Raw genomic sequence first — 15724 nt, forward strand, 5'->3', positions numbered from 1 at the left:
GCACTTTGCACTTTCTTTTCTTTGTAGAACATTGAATACCGTACATGTCTTCATCTATATTTAATTAGACTGTATCTTATCATACCACTATTTCTCTTCGTAGTACACTTCAATGGGCTTTGCCACATCCGCATCCGCTCTTGGCCCCGACCCTCTTCTTCCAACTCCACGTCATCGTCGGGTCGGCAACCATTTTCTGCATTACAGCAGTGTCTTTGTCGTTCCAGCCCTTGTCTAGCATGCTCATCTCTACACTCAACCTCGCGTACCGAACTGCCTCCCACTTCATCCCAAAACTACTATACACTTCCGCAGCATGCTGGTACGCCGTCGCGAGACTAGCATCGAGACGCTCTTGCTTATACAAACTAACAAGAAGCTCTGCTGTGGCGGGCGTCGCAGACGAAGATTCCGTCCAATCGTTGAGAACATCCTTTTCAAGAGCAGCGATTTGTTCGAGCCTCGAATCAGACTCTGCAACCAAAGAAGCATGTGCAGTACACGTTGAGCAGGAACACTTAAACCCCCAGTTCTTTTCCAAACCGCGCATACGCCTTGCACGCGGTAGCTCGTTGTTGATGTATGTTATTGTGATTTCCTCGCCGGGGTAGATGGGCCGGATAGCATGGACGTAGTGCGTCAGCGTCTTTTCATCGAAGAAGTACGCAGCGTTAGGTCGGCAGTCGTGGTTCAGCATAGCAATCTCGGGGAAGAGCGCGGATTGCGAGATACCGTCGATAGCGACTTCGAAGTTGTTGGTCGTGATGCGGTCGTCTATCTCATCGGCATCGGGCGTGTGGCCCATGAGCTCCCAGAACAACGACTGCGTCGACTTCGGAAGTGTGTCGATACCGCGATGTATCAGCGCAAGGCGCTCAGATTCGGGTAGGTCGTATAGATCGGGGTCTGTGATGAGAATGGGGGTGGAAGCGAAGATCTGGTCGCCTCGCTGGAGGGTCTTGTTGGCGACTAGGCCTCTTCCTTTTCCTGGGAATTCATGTTGGTAGAATGGTGGGTTCTCGTAGTGGTTGATGCGCTCGAGGGTTTCTGGGCGCTTGAATGCGTCGTGTTGTAGCATGGCGTAGGCGAAGGTACGTGCGGTTACGATGAAGATGCCTCGCCCTGATGCGAAGTCTTGTTTGCTGAAGACGCAGTAGGGCTCTGCGACTTTTTCGTTTGTGAAACATTCTGGCCAGAATGTCCAAGGGAAGTTTTCTGTTTGAGAGGCTAACGCCCGGGCGTCTTCTAGGGAATTTGTGTGAGGCGAGGGGTCGGAGGTGTTGGACTGGAATGCTACTGATGCTGGTGAGTTGCCATATGCCAAAGGCAGGCATTTGCCGTTGTCAAGTAGATGATTTGACGGGCAAGCATCTTGTATGAGAGGCTGTTGTGCAACAAAGCCGACTTTCTCGTTCGATAGTGCGAGCGCGCTTCCTAGCAAGCTCAGACCAATAGCTGACTTCATGATGATGGGGTGGGAATTTGGAGTGGGTTCTGTGTTCAGTCAATGTGAAGATGCATGAGCAAAAGAACAGTATGGGTAGCGGTTTCGTTTTTGTATAAAGAGGTCTCGAACTTTTGGATGGGAACTTGAAACGCGACCTGATCGTGAAGCTGGAGGTGAAACGATTGCGCAAAACATGCCGCCCCCAGTCGCGTTGCAGCTACCTTTTGGAGCTACTACATGGACCCTGTAACATGTTGGGTAAGAGCCTCCAGCTTTCGCTCAAGAATAGCTAAGCGGTGGGGATGGTTGTCAGCTCAGCTGGGCGTGTACTTATGACGGGTGTCGCGAAGCTCAAGCAACGCAGCCGAAGTAGTCTTCACGGGAGTCGTACTGCTTATTTGAAGAGTCACTGGAGTCCACAAGATGAGTGTCCCTGTTGTTACTTGCTTGCCACAGATGTTGCAAAGATGTCGGATCATGAGGACGCGGGGAACGGCGGGAGGGTGCACCTAAGTGAAGACATAACGCGTTTCGAGAGTGAAACCGCAGCGCGATCTTGCCTCGGCGAAACTTGCCTACTAACTCTGGTTCGGACTAGCGCCAACCCTGGCACCTGGAACTTTGTCGGGAAGCGTGCACCCCCACACAGGTCCACCACGTTCAGTGGATAGCCCGTCATCTCTTATCATCGGATTGAGAACTTCGTGTAATATGAGCGGAACTCCCAGGCGTAACGCAACGGCAATTATTCCACACTCCATCAAGCTCATACAAGCAACGATTTTCGGCGGTGCTCCGGATGAAGCCATCGATGTACGTAAAGCTGCAAGGCCCTCGAGGGAAAGCCATCTGGGAGAGAAGATCCGGTGGCATGAATTTATATTATATCTTACTCAAAAATACTCAAGAGAACTAACCCTAATTGAACCCGACTTGCTTAACTATTTAGTGTACCTCCTCCATGTGACCCTCATCCGCAACAAACGCACGACTTGAGGGTTGTACAATGTAGGCTGTACAACCTACACGTCTAGTCAAAAAGACCTGCCGAACTGTCGGCCCATTCAATGGCAGGAGCGCCTTGCCTCAGTGATAGCCTCACGACATCTCTTTGCCCACCCTTTCACACTAGTCTCCGGTTCAACCACGAACTCCAGGCCCTGGTCTGCTCGGACTATCACCCTATAGCCCTCACTTCTTAGGCGCATCAATGGTGCAAATAGATACTCTACTTTCTGCGCGTAGTCGCACCCGAAGACGAGAAAGAGCTCTGCGAAACAGGTGTATTCATCGCGATCGGGGACTTCTAGAGCGATCCGAATGATCGTACGCTTATTGAGCTGGCACAGAGAATCAAGCCTTCTCAGGACGAGGGTCTCTTGGGAGGTAGTGCCGTGGCGGAGTTTAATAGGTATATCGACTTCCACGTGTCGGATTAAATCCAGTGGCTTCAAATCTTGTCGGATCAAATCACCTGGATTCAGACCACGACGCCATCCAAACCAAGAGAGGGAGGAAGCGAGAGTGCTGGGATCTGCGGTGTGGAAGGTCGTAGCTCGGTACCATGCTTCAACTAGCTCTTTTCTTACCGCGGCGTTGGCAGTAAAAATTTTGAACTGTAACAGATGGTTGTACGAGCCTGCACAACGACACTCGGGCTCGCCCTCTCTGTCTATGTTGACATGAGAGTCTTCGAAGATGTATCTATAGACCATTTTGCGGACTTCGATGGGTAGGTGACGTTGCATGTGCTGGAAGACCAAACGACAATACATGGCTCTTACATCCATGCATTTATCTGTATGGAAAGCTTCGACCTCTGCTTTTGTTGCATGTCCGGTTGGACTGTGGTACCTTGCTGAATGAGTAGCAATCAGAAGGTTTTGAGTGTGTCCTAGTTGTGTCGTCGCGCTACGCACCGTCAGCAATTGCCTTGTCTATGATGAAAGAGTTATACGTACTCCGTAAGGTATGTGCAACACTTAGCTTCAGCAGCTTCAGCGGCTTCCTCGTGTAGAATTACACCAGCTTCCTCGTCTTGGAGCTGAGCGGACTCTTCCAGAAGCCCATCGTTCTCATCGCTTAGAAGCGGAACGTATTGGTGGTCTGGAAGCCCACATTTGTCTTGTGGAAGCTACTTATATCCATCGTCTGAGACATCAGACATCTCCGTATCTGAAGAATCTGAGGAACCTGACGGTCTTTCCGCATGTCAGTCATCAAGACCTAGAAGACTGTCGTAGTAACTCACTGGTACGCCATATCACTCGCGGCAATACACTATGTTGTATGAACTTCTTGCTATTTTCGGGCCTAAAACTTGCTAGTAGGATGAGAGTTGATGTAAAATTCAGTTGTAGAAATAGAAGGAAATGAGGATTTAAATAATGAAACACGGCATCTGATATCGCCCATATAGCTGTAATAGTGGTCTTGTATTGCTGTTCTCTTACTCGTCTTTCGTAACCTTACCGTCCACGTCCGTGGTAGCAAAATCCAGATCGCGCCAATGAGAGCCGCGATGGAGCAATCACACCTTGTGGAAACCATAGTTTTGATGCGCGCAAAGCTTTGCGTACGTACCCAATATCTGCAGCTACTTCCCCCTACGGGTCCTCAATACCCTGCCGCCTCTAGTTGTATCATCCTCTACATTACCATTGGTCCCTTTTCGCCTGACCCGCTCTTTGTCTTGAGCCGGCTCTTCTATCCTCGACAACCTGCCGCCTCTACCAGCGTTCTCCTCAGAATCCCCACTTTGTTCTTCCTCGCCTTTCTCTTCTCGTCTCCCCAGCCCTTCATTCTGAACCCGCTCTTCTATCCTCAAAACCTTGATCCGCCATATCCGTTGCTCCATGCTCAACTTCAATTCCTCTAATTCCCTCTTCTCCGTTGCCGTCGCATTCGCGGGTAGGTTAGGTAGAGATTTGAGCAAGCTGACAGCTTCCAGTTCGGCTTCCTCCGTAGTATCTGGGGGAACGTCCGTTCCATATTGCATGGCTGGGTCTTCCGTGTGGTCCATAGCCAGGTCTTCATCGTCCCCCAAGTCGGGTACCAGTGCACCTTCGTCTTCATCCTCAACACCGGGAGCATCGAGAGGCCGAGTAGGAGTCAAAACTTCAAGAGTAATGTTATCGTTATCCAACTGCCAATGCGGTTCCCTAATTCTTTGCTGCTCAAGTCTCGAAAGTCGTTTCTTCCTCTTCTTGCCCTTCTCTTTCACCTCATTGCCTTCAAGATCCGACAGAAAACCCGTATCATCCGGTACCCGGGGATCGGGATCTTGATGCACTAAAGTTGGGAGTTCGACTACTTGAGGACCAGGATTCGCGGCTTCGTTTGCTTTCCGTCTCTTGCCCCTTGGTGGTGGTTTGGGTCGCGTTGGCTTCTTCACAGCTGATGCATCGGGGTTCAGGTCGACTTTGACGGGTCGCACGCCGTTGAGGTATTGGTATTTTCCGCCGGCGAGGGGCTCGGATGAACCTTCTTCCTCCTCTTCCTCATCCTCGTCGTCGTGGTTTACGGGTGTTTTGGGCACCTGTATACGGGTATTACGGGTCGTGCGGCCTCCATTCCTTTCCTTTGCGTTTGATACCGGACTTGCTGCCCCAGCTCCTGTCGTCTCGGCTTCTCTTTCATATTGTTTCAAAACGGCTTTCAGATCTATAGGTTTGACCCGGCTCGTTCTCCCAGTCGCAGACTTGTTCTTTTGTTGGCGCAGTTTGACAGCCTCTCTCAATTTTGTTGTGAAGTCTGGAAGGGTAGCGCCACGCGTTGACGAGATCTGGCTTAAAAGCATGATGATATCGGCGCCCCATTGAGGAAAATATTGTCCGGGCCATAGTGGAGGTGGAATGCAATCTGTAGCTTTTTCAAGATGCCAGTTGGTCATGATGGTCGCGACATGATCTTTCAAGGACATTGGAAAGATGTAGCTGAGCTCTGATTGGATGGCTTTCGACAGATCGAAACTCTTTGTAGGTGCCATATTCGCATCTGAGAGTAAAGATTCTGGGTCGTATTGGTGTTATTGGATGGTCGAGTGCGGAACATACAAACGATGAGATGGAGGAGATGGGTTTCGTAATTCTGGCGCGTGTGGAGGCAGCATCGTGGTTTGGGGTGAAGACATCGAATGAAGCGGGAAGGTAGCAGTATTTCCAGGGTAAAAGGCGGTCAATGCTCATTGCCGTCAGCCACGCCGACTCGAAGAAGCTAGCATCAATCTGCAGCTATAGCAGACTTCTCTGAGCGGCTTCCCCACGTGCAAGTTCTAGCCTTCGAGGCACTAGAAGTGTCCCAAACGTTGCAGGATGCCGGGGGAGCTCAGAGGTTTGTTTACTGAGGAGTGGGTCTGATGATGTCATCAAGTTATTTTAGGCGGGTTTTGAGTTTAAACTATTGCGGTAAGCTTGGATTCAATAGATTGGTTGCGCAATAGCTGATGAACATTGAGATGTGTCGTATCTTCTGAATTCCGCACACTCATGCCTTCGTCTAGAGACGCCTCCAGATGTTGTACAAGTCGTGTCGCGTATATGATACAGGTATAGCACAAAGCTGAGGAGAGTGTGAACGCCGCCCGCTGCCGAAACCTGCCTGCGGTATATGCCAAACATCCCAAAAACACCGCTTGCCCAGACATGTCGCTGCCCGCCCGTGGCCTTGTAGCGGTTCGCTCTGAAGAGGTATAAATCGTGAATCGAAAACGTTTTACGCGGCCACAGCCATGCCGCCGCCACCAGATGGTGCACCGACGTCACTCGGTGGTGGTGGGGGAGCATCGAGCCTTGTATTGTCGGCCATCATGCGGTTGAAGCCAATTGAGACACCCTCGATGACAGCCAGCAGGATGGCACATGATATCGCGCCGTTTCGCATCGACCTGTAGCCTCCTCGTACTGCGAGCGATCCACCCGTGAAGAATCCTGCGATGATGGCATTCCACGGGTCCTCCTTCTTCCGTATTCCCTTGACTGCGCAGTCGTATGTGTTGAAAAGTCCTCCCCAGACACCGAAGTTGCCGCCGAGAACGGGTGCGCGGGCTTTGATCGCTGTGATGGCGCCGATGCGTCGCTCGCCGTAGGGTGAGTTACGGAACTATGGGTGTATAAGCGCAAGTTATAGAGAGTAGCAACAAGGTACTTACACCCTTCACACCATGCCATACTGCTCCTCCGACGGCCTAGTGCGGTATTAGTATATGGGCCAGAGATGCAGCGCTGGAGGGGACATACACCCATGGCAAAGGCACCGCCAAAGTCATTGAGAATGACCCAGGGACAGGGATCGCGCGAATGATCCATTATGTATTATTAGAGGAGAGGATGTGTTTTGGGCGATTCCGGAGGTGAGGAGAGGGCGTGGGCGAGCTCGTGGTCGGACGGTAGCCACCGGTGACGATGTGCTTCGATGGAATTTCTTGAGCACCCTTGCTGCTTTGGCGCTAGCGGCGAATCTTCGGGACTGGCGCGTCCACCTCTGCCGTCAAACCTCCTGCCATGCCTCATCACTCATCATCAGAACCATCTATGTGGTAACATCTTTCCGCCTATTTGGATTCATATGCTTCGTTCTCCTTCGTTTTTCAGCTATAGCAGGTTTGTCGAAGAATGCAGCTACAACCCGCTCATGTCCACAACACGCATCGCCTGCGACAGTGCATCCGCCACGGCCAATGAATCCATACTGCATCATCCAGACCAATTCGTCTCGAAGTCTCTTACGTCCGTTTTGTGATATTAACAGCTATTCGATATCTGGGTGACGAGTCTCTTCGCCGTCGGCCTCTTTCTCACGCGATGAGTGCGCGGCTTGCTCAACACCTCTGACTGATTGTGGTTTCTATATCTCCAGCATTGGTTCCTTTCACTGTATTTCCGGGCATATGCGTACCGTCTTCGAACTCCAGATGTGTCCTGAATATCAGTTGCAGACTACGTACAAAAGAAATGATATATCGACGGAGTTCTCACACCTACAGTGTTGGTAACGTAAAAGCCATTGTCGTTCATTCCTACTCATGTTCTTCTCTCACTACAAGCTGAGCTCATTCGTATCATGCATTCACCGTTCACCGTTCACCGTTCCAGAAGTTGTGTTAGACTCGCGCTCACCACGACATTCCTGCCTTCTCGTCCCCGCGCTTCTACGCTCGTCCAATCGATTCCATTTGCGTACGGCTCTTGGACCCTGCTTTAAAATCTGTGTCACCTCGAATTTGCTGCCTAAAGTCAAGTCTTGGCGCTCGCGTTCTCGTTGTTATCAATTAAGCTACCTATACTCTCTCGCCTACCCACCATTACCACCACGCCAACTTCACTTTACGTATAACCTCTTAACATGGCGGGTGGTACCACTCGTAGCCGCACTCGCAAGGAGTCTATGAAGCGACCAGTTTCACCTAGCGACGACGGTACGATCGCGGACGCACCACTTGGAGGTACCACCAATCTCGGCACTCAAAGCAACTCGTACACGCCTTCTCAAGAACCTGAGCTTCACTCCGCACGCGACGACGTATCGCGCCTGAGCGAGGGCCTTGAGCCGCTTCACCTGGTGGGGCAAGATGGTGAGCTATAAAGTAGAATTCGCAGCTGAGTACTCAATTACTTACTACTATCCAGATCCACAACAGACACATAACGCATGCGCAGCAGGAGAGATTGATCCGCTTGGACAACAAGTCAAGGAAGTGATTGCGACGATCAATCGACTGGAGGGCCTTGGATTACAAAGGCTGAAGATACCTCTGCCAAAATGCATAGTTTTGGGTATGTCTTGTGTAATGGCATTCATCTAACATTTACTAAAGTTGTACTCAGGGGAACAGTCTACAGGCAAGTCATCAGTTATCGAAGCCATCTCAGGCATTAAGACACCGAGAGCCGATGATACGTGCACCAGGTGCCCACTCTTCATCAAGCTTGAGCCTTCTGAGGACTCTCGCGCCGGCTGGAGTGCAAGCGTTTCATTGCGCCGCGGTTTTGGCTACGATGGTAACAAGAGTCGAGGATTCGAGCACCGATTCCCAGGCTGGGTGGAGATGGCTCGACCAAACGTCGTGCATTTCGCGGATACAGAAGACCCGCATGAGCTGGAGGATATCATCGCACGCGCTCAACTGGCGATCATCAACCCTATGATGGACTATACTGACTTCCTTGGATCGACCGTTGCTACACTTCGAGAGAAGCCGCACTGCGATTTCAGCCCCAACATCGTCTGCATTTCTATTTCTCATCCAACACTCCCGGCGCTCAGCTTCTACGACTTGCCAGGTATTATCAATCAAGCAGAAACTCAAGACAAGGAGTTCCTGGTAGATTTCGTTCGCAACCTTGTGACGGACTATGTCAAGGATGAAGAAGCTCTCATCCTCGTGACCTGCTCGTTAGATACCGATATCGCCAACTCGTCTGCAGGTGGCATTGCGCGGAAGCTGAACGCTACAGACCGGTGCATTGGTAAGTATTCTCGCTTCTCACAGTAGACATTTTGCTAATAGGTTTAGGTGTGCTCACTAAGCCAGACCTTATACCTGAAGGATCCCGTCACGACAAGCTTATGGAGGTTTTCGACGAGAAGCGCTTCGCACTGGGGCATGGCTACTTCGTCGTCAAGAATCTGAATCAGGTGGAGATGGGGCGCGGCCTGACCCATACGCAAGCTCGGTTCAAAGAGCACCAGTTCTTCAGTCAAGGAACACCCTGGTCAACTGAGTTCAGCCACTATCAACACCGATTTGGCACTTTGAACCTGCAAGGCTTCCTTTCCGGAAAGCTTGCTGAGCAGATGACGAAGATGCTTCCAATTATTGACCAGGAGATCAATGCCAGACTGGAACAGGTCCTCGCCGATCTTCGAGAATTTCCGGATCCTCCTACCCACAACGCCCCCAGAATCATCTCGGATGTTGTACTCGACTTCTCACACAATGTACGCAAGGAGCTGGAGGCTGCATTTCCTTGCAAGGCGTGGCGCAACAACTGGAGAACACTGCAGAAGGCTTTTTTCGATGCGCTGGCTAGCATGAAGCCTACTATGTCGACAAGCGGAAGCAGGGATGCGACTGTCTACATGGATGTCCTGGGCGCTCAACCCGGCAGCTCAGCTAGCAAGGCTATTGCTGTTGATGATGACGATGACAACGAGGACTACATGGACGATGGAGATTGCGACACACCCATGTCTAGCAACCCGGAAACTCCGACCAAGAAGAGAAAGCTCGGTGACGCCCCAGGGCCTTCGCCTGCTAAGACTCCCAGCCGTCGCGGGCCACCAAAGACTACTGAAGGCAGGCCGGCGGTGACAAGCCCGGACTTCAGTGAGCTCAGGAAGAAGTTCTTCCTTGATCAAGTTACACAACACCTGGCGGAGAACTCACAGAGTAAAGTGCCTGGGCAGATTGAGCCGCGCGTGGTTGACAACATGATGCTCGAAACGCTTGCACATTGGTCGCAACCGCTTCACGAGTTCTTCAACACACTCGAAGGTCAGATCGTTGATCAAATGAAGGCTGTGTTCCACAAGCACTTCTCCAAGTACCAGGGATCGACCTTTTACCGTACTGCTTGGCAGATCGTAGAACAGATGGTCAGCTTGAACTTTACTGAACAGCGCAACACCATGGCCAACGAGAGCCTGAATGACGAGAAGGAAGGTCCTTTTATCTTCCACGACGAGCTGTTCGAGCTTGAGAAGGAAGCAGTACTAGAACACTATCGTCAAGCTCGGTTCAAGACTCGCCTTAACATCTACAAGCGCGATAGATTGAAGCGTACAGGGAAAGAGACTACCCCAAAAGAAGAAAACAGGATGAGTAAGGACGTCAGGGTCATGGCGGTGTTGAACCATGAGCCCTACGTTGTCGAGCTAGGAGTTATCGCGCAAGTCACGACGTACTACATGCTAGCAGCCCGCCGCTTCCACGACGCTGTGTGTATGAGGATCGAGTCGAAATTCTTCAAGCAGCTTCGCACCCAACTCCCCGACGAACTTGAGAACGGGCTGGGCATGAACGACGGCAGCGAAGGTAAGTCTTAACCTTTTGGACTATGTGAACATGATACTAAATATCACGACGCAGCCTACCACAACGCCGTCCGCCTCCTTTCGGAATCCGCACACCGTTTCAGTCTACGCATGGAGCTCAGCGGTCAGCGTGACTCTCTGCTCAAAGGCCAAGAGATTCTGCGCGACCTCCAGAATAAGAAGTACGGTACTGCGAAGTTGTCTTCCGCATCCAACGGTGGTTCTCGCACTCGCCGCTCTAGTGCTTCCGGCGATATTCCTACACCGGTTTCGGCAGAGATGGAGGACGTCGATATGGCAGGCGTTTCGCTTCACTAGTCTGGTGGTTGTACATCGAGGCTATGGCCTTGTTCTGGATAGGATACAAAATGCGAAGCTTGCGATGTTGGTAGACAAGAAACACCTTTTGCAGGAAGTCTTCTTTAGTGTACGTACACGCGAACCAGTGGTCACGCGAAGCAGTTGCATAGCATGAGTATTGTCGCCTTGATTGAGTTCTAGCAGCGTTGACTGTCGACTAGCTGTCAAAGCAACTCACATGTAGGACCAATGACATGCACATCACAGTATATCATTTTTCAATTTGAAGTAACTGATGTGAGACGCGTCATTCGAACCTCCCGCTAAGTCATACCCCGCTGCTCTAGATTTCCTCACTGTTCGTCCCCTTAGCCTTCGTCTTCGCGTTCGTCTCGTCTTGGCTCCGCATCTTCAGCGTCTTCGCTCTGACTCTCTTCACCACCCATCACTTCCTCGATCAATCGCAGCTCCTCTCGAACACGCGTGGCGTGAGTGCGCGCATTTTCTCTCCAGCTAACAGCTCTCTCATGTGCAGTCCGCGTAGACACAACCTGTGCTTCAGCAAATTCTTCCATGGCTTGAGCTTCGCGAAGTGTCCTTCTTGCATCAGCGAGCTCTCCACGTCTTGACGCTGCAGTGGCTTCATCTACGACATGATGGTGGCGCGCGATTGCGGCGGATGAGGATGGCTGATCACCCGGAGTTGATGTGACTAGCAATGCACTGGATGGTGCCGTTGAAGCAACGGATGACTGGCTGGTAGAGGGGCTGTTCCTTTGAGGTGTACCGCGAAGGTTGCGCAACTTGAGCTTTACCACTAGCGATGGCCTGCCTTTACGTCCTGCCTCGCGATTGGAAATCCGCTCCGAGCGACGCCGTTCAGACTCCGATGACGCATCCGGGTCATCTATTCGGCTTTGAGCTGCCGGTTTCCTCTTCTGAACCTTTTGTTGCGCTGGGCGACGCTTGGATTTGGGGTTTGCTGATTCATTGGCTTCTGCCCTGGTCGCTGGTGCCTTCCCTTTACCCTTTCCCTTCTCCTTTTCCTTATCCGCTTCGCCTGGTTCTTCGTCTTCGGAATCGCTCGAATCGCCAACAATTTCTCCCCTCGCTCGTCTTTCTTCTCTCTCAGCTTGGATATTGACGTAGTAATGACCGACTAGTGCTACCCTGGCTACGACCCGTTCAACATCGTACTCTTCCAATCCTCGCAAGCTTCTCCATAGCCTCCGTCTTATCCTCCTACCGTGTGCCGCCGAGTTGGTGACTTCGGATAAGTCACGAAGTCGCTCAATGACGCCGGCGTCAAGTTTGTCGTCGTCTTTGACATCCTCTCTATGTAGCCCGTCTGTGAAGTGTCCGACTATAGTTTGGATGCCCCAGTTCTCGTAGATTTGCTCCAGCGCAGAGTATCGGCCCCTTAGGGTTTGTATCGTGGACCCCGCTACTGGTATGCTCGATTCAGAAGAAGCATCGCTCTCGTCCTCTTCCTCGTCATCACTCATGCCCGCTTGTTCCTCTGTTCTGGCCTCGTATTCCTCAGCTTTGCGCCTCAACTCTGCTTGTTCTTTCTCTGCGTCGTCATACAGGTCTTGGAGGTCCTCGAGTAGGTTCTGCTGCTTTGTAATCGGGTCATCTCCTACACGCTTTACCTTATCATGATTCCTGAACTTCCACTTCTCTCTTATCTTCTCCTTGATATCATCACTAGCGCCCACAGTTAGGCGCGACAGTCGTCGAAATAGCAGGAGTATTGCTGTGTTAAGATCTCTCAGGTCGAACTTCTTCTTTTCCACGTCCATCTTTCCCTTGAGCCATGTCTTCGAAGGAAAGGCACCTTCAATACTAGAGCATGCCCAGTTTTCTAGTATCTCGCGTTCTGCTCGTTGTCGTTGGCGCGCGACGTAACTTGAGGTTGAATCGACGCTGGAGGACGCCGAACCTTCATTTTGAGCTTCATTATCGGATTCATCATCGTTCTCGTTCCAATCAAGGTCCTCTTCTTCGTCGTCTTCTTGCACTAGCCCCAAAGCTATCTCTTGATCAAACACGGTCCTAGGATCATCGTCACCGTCACTCACCACCCCGTCATCAATCGCTTGTCCAACAGGTGGCATCTTAGCCTGATTTTTCCTTTTCGGCGGCATGGCACAAGTAAAGAGCAGTCCGAAGGTTTTAAGATCCTCCGCTACACATCTACATCGTTCCAATGTTTGCATCCGAGCAAGCACGCTCTTTGAACTTTAAACAAGACATCGCTCGAACGTTTCCAAAGCAGTACTAGTGTTCAGCGGAGCAATCTAACATCTGGACAATGGTGCTTTGGAGTGTGCCGCGGCGTTGTCAGCATCATTGTCGATGATATGGGAAGACGCAAATGTGGCAGTTGATGTTCTCGAACACACATAAAAACGATAGAACGTCTTAGTTCACATCGATTAAATCTATTGATGAGATAACGACTCGTCAAAGTTTTACTAGTGCAATAGAAAGAGAGTGACATGAAATTACATCGGTCTACCGACACCCACTAGGTGTTAGCAAGCCATGCTTCCGCTAGTTCTTCGGCTTCTTCTTCGTTTTCTTCGTCCCTTCTCCGAGACCTCCACCATTCTCTCCATCCCCTCCCTGTTGTCCGTCTCCGCATTCCTCCTCACTAGCACCCTCAGCCTGCGCGCGACGTCCCAATCCAAAGTCACCGGTAAGACCCCCAAGACCGTCACCCCTCATACTACGCGTCGATCGTGCTCCTACCCAGCGTCCCTGCAACGCGTCCGTCCTCGCATACACTTCATCGCTTACTCCCCTAGCGGCTTCTATTCCCAACAGCAGAGCGGCTTGATCCTGGACAGACTGTCCATTAAGAACGGCCTGCTCGTATCTACGCCGGGCTGTCTGAATACATTGATCGGCTTGTCTGCTGTCGTCGAGAGCACGGCGTAGCGTCCAGCTCGATCCTATAATCAGTACACCGCTTTCGAAACGCGATAGTCCTGGTTGTGCTGCAGGCTGTGTTCGTGCTTGCGAAGCTTGGAACAATCGGTTTGGTAAGGGAGGTGCTGTTGGCGGATAAAGTTCGCGGGCTCGGCGCGCGCGCGCTCTCTCATCTTCGGTGAGTAGCATCGGCTGTCCAAGCGGACCATCACCCCCTCCCATGGCGTCGTAGATGCTAGGTCTAGCGGCGCCTAGTGTTGGGAGAAGAGCACCACGACTCGGTCCTACCGCCTGTTCGCCAGCCCTTGCCTCCTCTGATGCTCGCTCTAGCACTCGTATCGTCTCTTGAATCTGAACACGAACCCGCGCAAGAAGGTCAAGCACTCGTTCTACATTTTCCCCCATGAAGTCAGCCATCTCGCTCAACAACGCCTCTTGAACAAAGACACGTTGCCCTGCGGTGACATTGGACAGATCACGGAGGCGCGCGAGAATCCTGCCATCGATAAGAGATTCGTCCGTCATGTCTGGTGGAAGCAGGAGCGCTGGCAAGAATCGGACAAGTGGCTCGTCCGAAGCCATTTCCCAGTTGTGGTAGATTTGGCCGAGCGCCAGGTCTCGCTGTCCGTGTGTGGAGGGTATGGCTTCAGTGTCGTCGCTCGGTACTTCAGTCGCCTTGTCCTTTCCTTTTCCCTTGAGCTTTGACTCTGCCCCAGGGCCGTCGTGGGGTATGTTACTTTCTCCTGAGCTATATTCGTCTTCGTCATCTTGCGTTGACTTGCGAAGGCGTTTCGTAGTACGATCCGGTGTTTTCCCATTGGCGTTCCTCTTGGTGGGCTTCTCCGGCTCTTCATCTTCATCCTCATCATCTTCTGCTGTCGTGTATTCCTCTCGTATCCTCTTCAAATCCTCGCGCAAGCTCCGCTGTTTTTCATCCGACTCACTGCCTATGTCTCCAGTCTTCTTTTTTCTCCCGGTCCAGCGTAACCCAATCTTCTTTTTGACTTCTTTGCCGAGATTACGAGTTACGTTGGACAGCTTCCGCAGTTGATGGAGGGTGTCTGGTTCGCAACTTTTCTCGGTTAGATGCTCTGTTTTACCTTTGAGCCAAGTCTTCGCTGGTATGCAGTCTCTTAGGTCACGGAATTCTGGACCCCAGTTCGTAGTGATGGCAGCCATCTCTTGTATAACTCGTTGAGCGTCCGTCAGAGCAGGGGCCGGGATGGGTGCAGCCGCCGGTGCAGCTGCATGATCCACAGGAGGAGGAGGAGGAGGATCGTCCGCAGCCGCGGATGCATCTGCATCACACGCAGGAAGAGGCTCATCAGGTACGTCGTCATCAGGTTCGGTCGGGTGGTCTGGCCCTCGTTCGTCTTCTTCCTGTTGTTGTTGTTGTTCTTCCTCAGGTACATCCGGCTCTGCATTCGCTTGCTCTTCCCCCATATCTTCTCGATCATCCAACATCTCACTGTCTTGATCTGGTGCGACCGGCCCTCCGTTACCGTGATTCTCGTTACCATCGACCTGTTACCTCCGTCTTCGTCGTTTGTTCTCCTCCCGTAGCGAGATATCAAACTTGGGTTTCTCGTTCGGCGACATTCTGAAATTGGTGTCCTTGGTATTCTTTCGATTGTTTCGTAAAGGCTGGGTAGTAGATTTGATGAAAGATCCTATATCACGCTTCCCCTCTTCTTGATAAATACTCACCCTTTGCTCCATTTCTTTCCAGAGTTTGCTTCCCCACAAACACCTTCCTCTGTCCCTTACTTCTCGAAATCGCTGGAACGACGAAGTTGCATCCAATTCGAATGAAATGGATGGAAAGATAAAACAACAAACGGATGACGGGATGAGAGGGCTTCGAGGTTCAAAAAATTACATTATCTGTAATTCCTTCCCATTCCGCGTCGACACATCCATCTTGCGACCGTCAATATTCATCCATCTCTCTATCCCCATCCAAAACCCCCATACGCCTACCAATCCCTCCCGAAAATTAGATAGACCCAG

At 51.4% G+C, this 15724-nt stretch overlaps 6 protein-coding genes across 6 annotated transcripts; 1 reads left to right on the forward strand and 5 right to left on the reverse strand.

The window, feature by feature from the left end:
• Nucleotides 1–45: 45 nt before the first annotated feature.
• On the reverse strand, nucleotides 46–1962 carry BKA58DRAFT_389484 (uncharacterized protein). The gene has a single exon (XM_046170749.1). The coding sequence runs from the start codon at nucleotides 1463–1465 to the stop codon at nucleotides 110–112; it is 1356 nt and encodes a 451-aa protein (XP_046022379.1). The 5' UTR covers nucleotides 1466–1962; the 3' UTR covers nucleotides 46–109.
• A 2081-nt stretch (nucleotides 1963–4043) lies between these two features.
• On the reverse strand, nucleotides 4044–5369 carry BKA58DRAFT_320232 (uncharacterized protein; the record flags this gene model as incomplete). Its single annotated transcript, XM_046167755.1, has 2 exons — nucleotides 4044–4390; nucleotides 4511–5369. The coding sequence occupies 2 exons, from the start codon at nucleotides 5367–5369 to the stop codon at nucleotides 4044–4046; spliced, it is 1206 nt and encodes a 401-aa protein (XP_046022380.1).
• A 421-nt stretch (nucleotides 5370–5790) lies between these two features.
• Nucleotides 5791–6942, reverse strand: BKA58DRAFT_221354 (Tim17/Tim22/Tim23/Pmp24 family-domain-containing protein). Its single transcript, XM_046166254.1, has 3 exons — nucleotides 6685–6942; nucleotides 6597–6632; nucleotides 5791–6547 (listed from the first exon to the last, which is right to left on the reverse strand). Exons 1-3 carry the CDS (start codon nucleotides 6751–6753, stop codon nucleotides 6161–6163), a joined length of 492 nt encoding a protein of 163 aa, XP_046022381.1. The 5' UTR covers nucleotides 6754–6942; the 3' UTR covers nucleotides 5791–6160.
• Nucleotides 6943–7831: 889 nt separating this feature from the next.
• Nucleotides 7832–10798, forward strand: BKA58DRAFT_320429 (interferon-induced GTP-binding protein Mx; the record flags this gene model as incomplete). Its single annotated transcript, XM_046167764.1, has 5 exons — nucleotides 7832–8018; nucleotides 8074–8220; nucleotides 8272–8913; nucleotides 8961–10481; nucleotides 10536–10798. The coding sequence occupies 5 exons, from the start codon at nucleotides 7832–7834 to the stop codon at nucleotides 10796–10798; spliced, it is 2760 nt and encodes a 919-aa protein (XP_046022382.1).
• A 279-nt stretch (nucleotides 10799–11077) lies between these two features.
• On the reverse strand, nucleotides 11078–12927 carry BKA58DRAFT_461278 (uncharacterized protein; the record flags this gene model as incomplete). The annotated part of the gene is made up of 1 exon (XM_046174797.1): nucleotides 11078–12927. One exon carries the CDS (start codon nucleotides 12925–12927, stop codon nucleotides 11149–11151), a length of 1779 nt encoding a protein of 592 aa, XP_046022383.1. The 3' UTR covers nucleotides 11078–11148.
• A 285-nt stretch (nucleotides 12928–13212) lies between these two features.
• Nucleotides 13213–15352, reverse strand: BKA58DRAFT_221402 (uncharacterized protein). Its single transcript, XM_046166256.1, has one exon. The coding sequence runs from the start codon at nucleotides 15176–15178 to the stop codon at nucleotides 13337–13339; it is 1842 nt and encodes a 613-aa protein (XP_046022384.1). The 5' UTR covers nucleotides 15179–15352; the 3' UTR covers nucleotides 13213–13336.
• Between the last annotated feature and the right edge of the window lie 372 nt (nucleotides 15353–15724).

Source organism: Alternaria rosae, assembly GCF_020736505.1.
Source record: "Alternaria rosae strain MPI-PUGE-AT-0040 chromosome Unknown BKA58scaffold_8, whole genome shotgun sequence".
Taxonomy (NCBI): Eukaryota; Fungi; Ascomycota; class Dothideomycetes; order Pleosporales; family Pleosporaceae; genus Alternaria; species Alternaria rosae.

What these genes read in the sequence shown, in the direction of transcription:
- BKA58DRAFT_389484 (XM_046170749.1), bottom strand. Translation starts at nt 1,465, where the DNA reads ATGAAGTCAGCTATTGGTCTGAGCTTGCTAGGAAGCGCGCTCGCACTA.
- BKA58DRAFT_221354 (XM_046166254.1), bottom strand. Translation starts at nt 6,753, where the DNA reads ATGGATCATTCGCGCGATCCCTGTCCCTGGGTCATTCTCAATGACTTT. An exon ending in GCGGTGCCTTTGCCATGGGT is followed by an intron (nt 6,633 to 6,684) that starts GTATGTCCCCTC and finishes ATACCGCACTAG; the next exon opens with GCCGTCGGAGGAGCAGTATG. An exon ending in TATGGCATGGTGTGAAGGGT is followed by an intron (nt 6,548 to 6,596) that starts GTAAGTACCTTG and finishes ATACACCCATAG; the next exon opens with TTCCGTAACTCACCCTACGG.
- BKA58DRAFT_221402 (XM_046166256.1), bottom strand. Translation starts at nt 15,178, where the DNA reads ATGTTGGATGATCGAGAAGATATGGGGGAAGAGCAAGCGAATGCAGAG.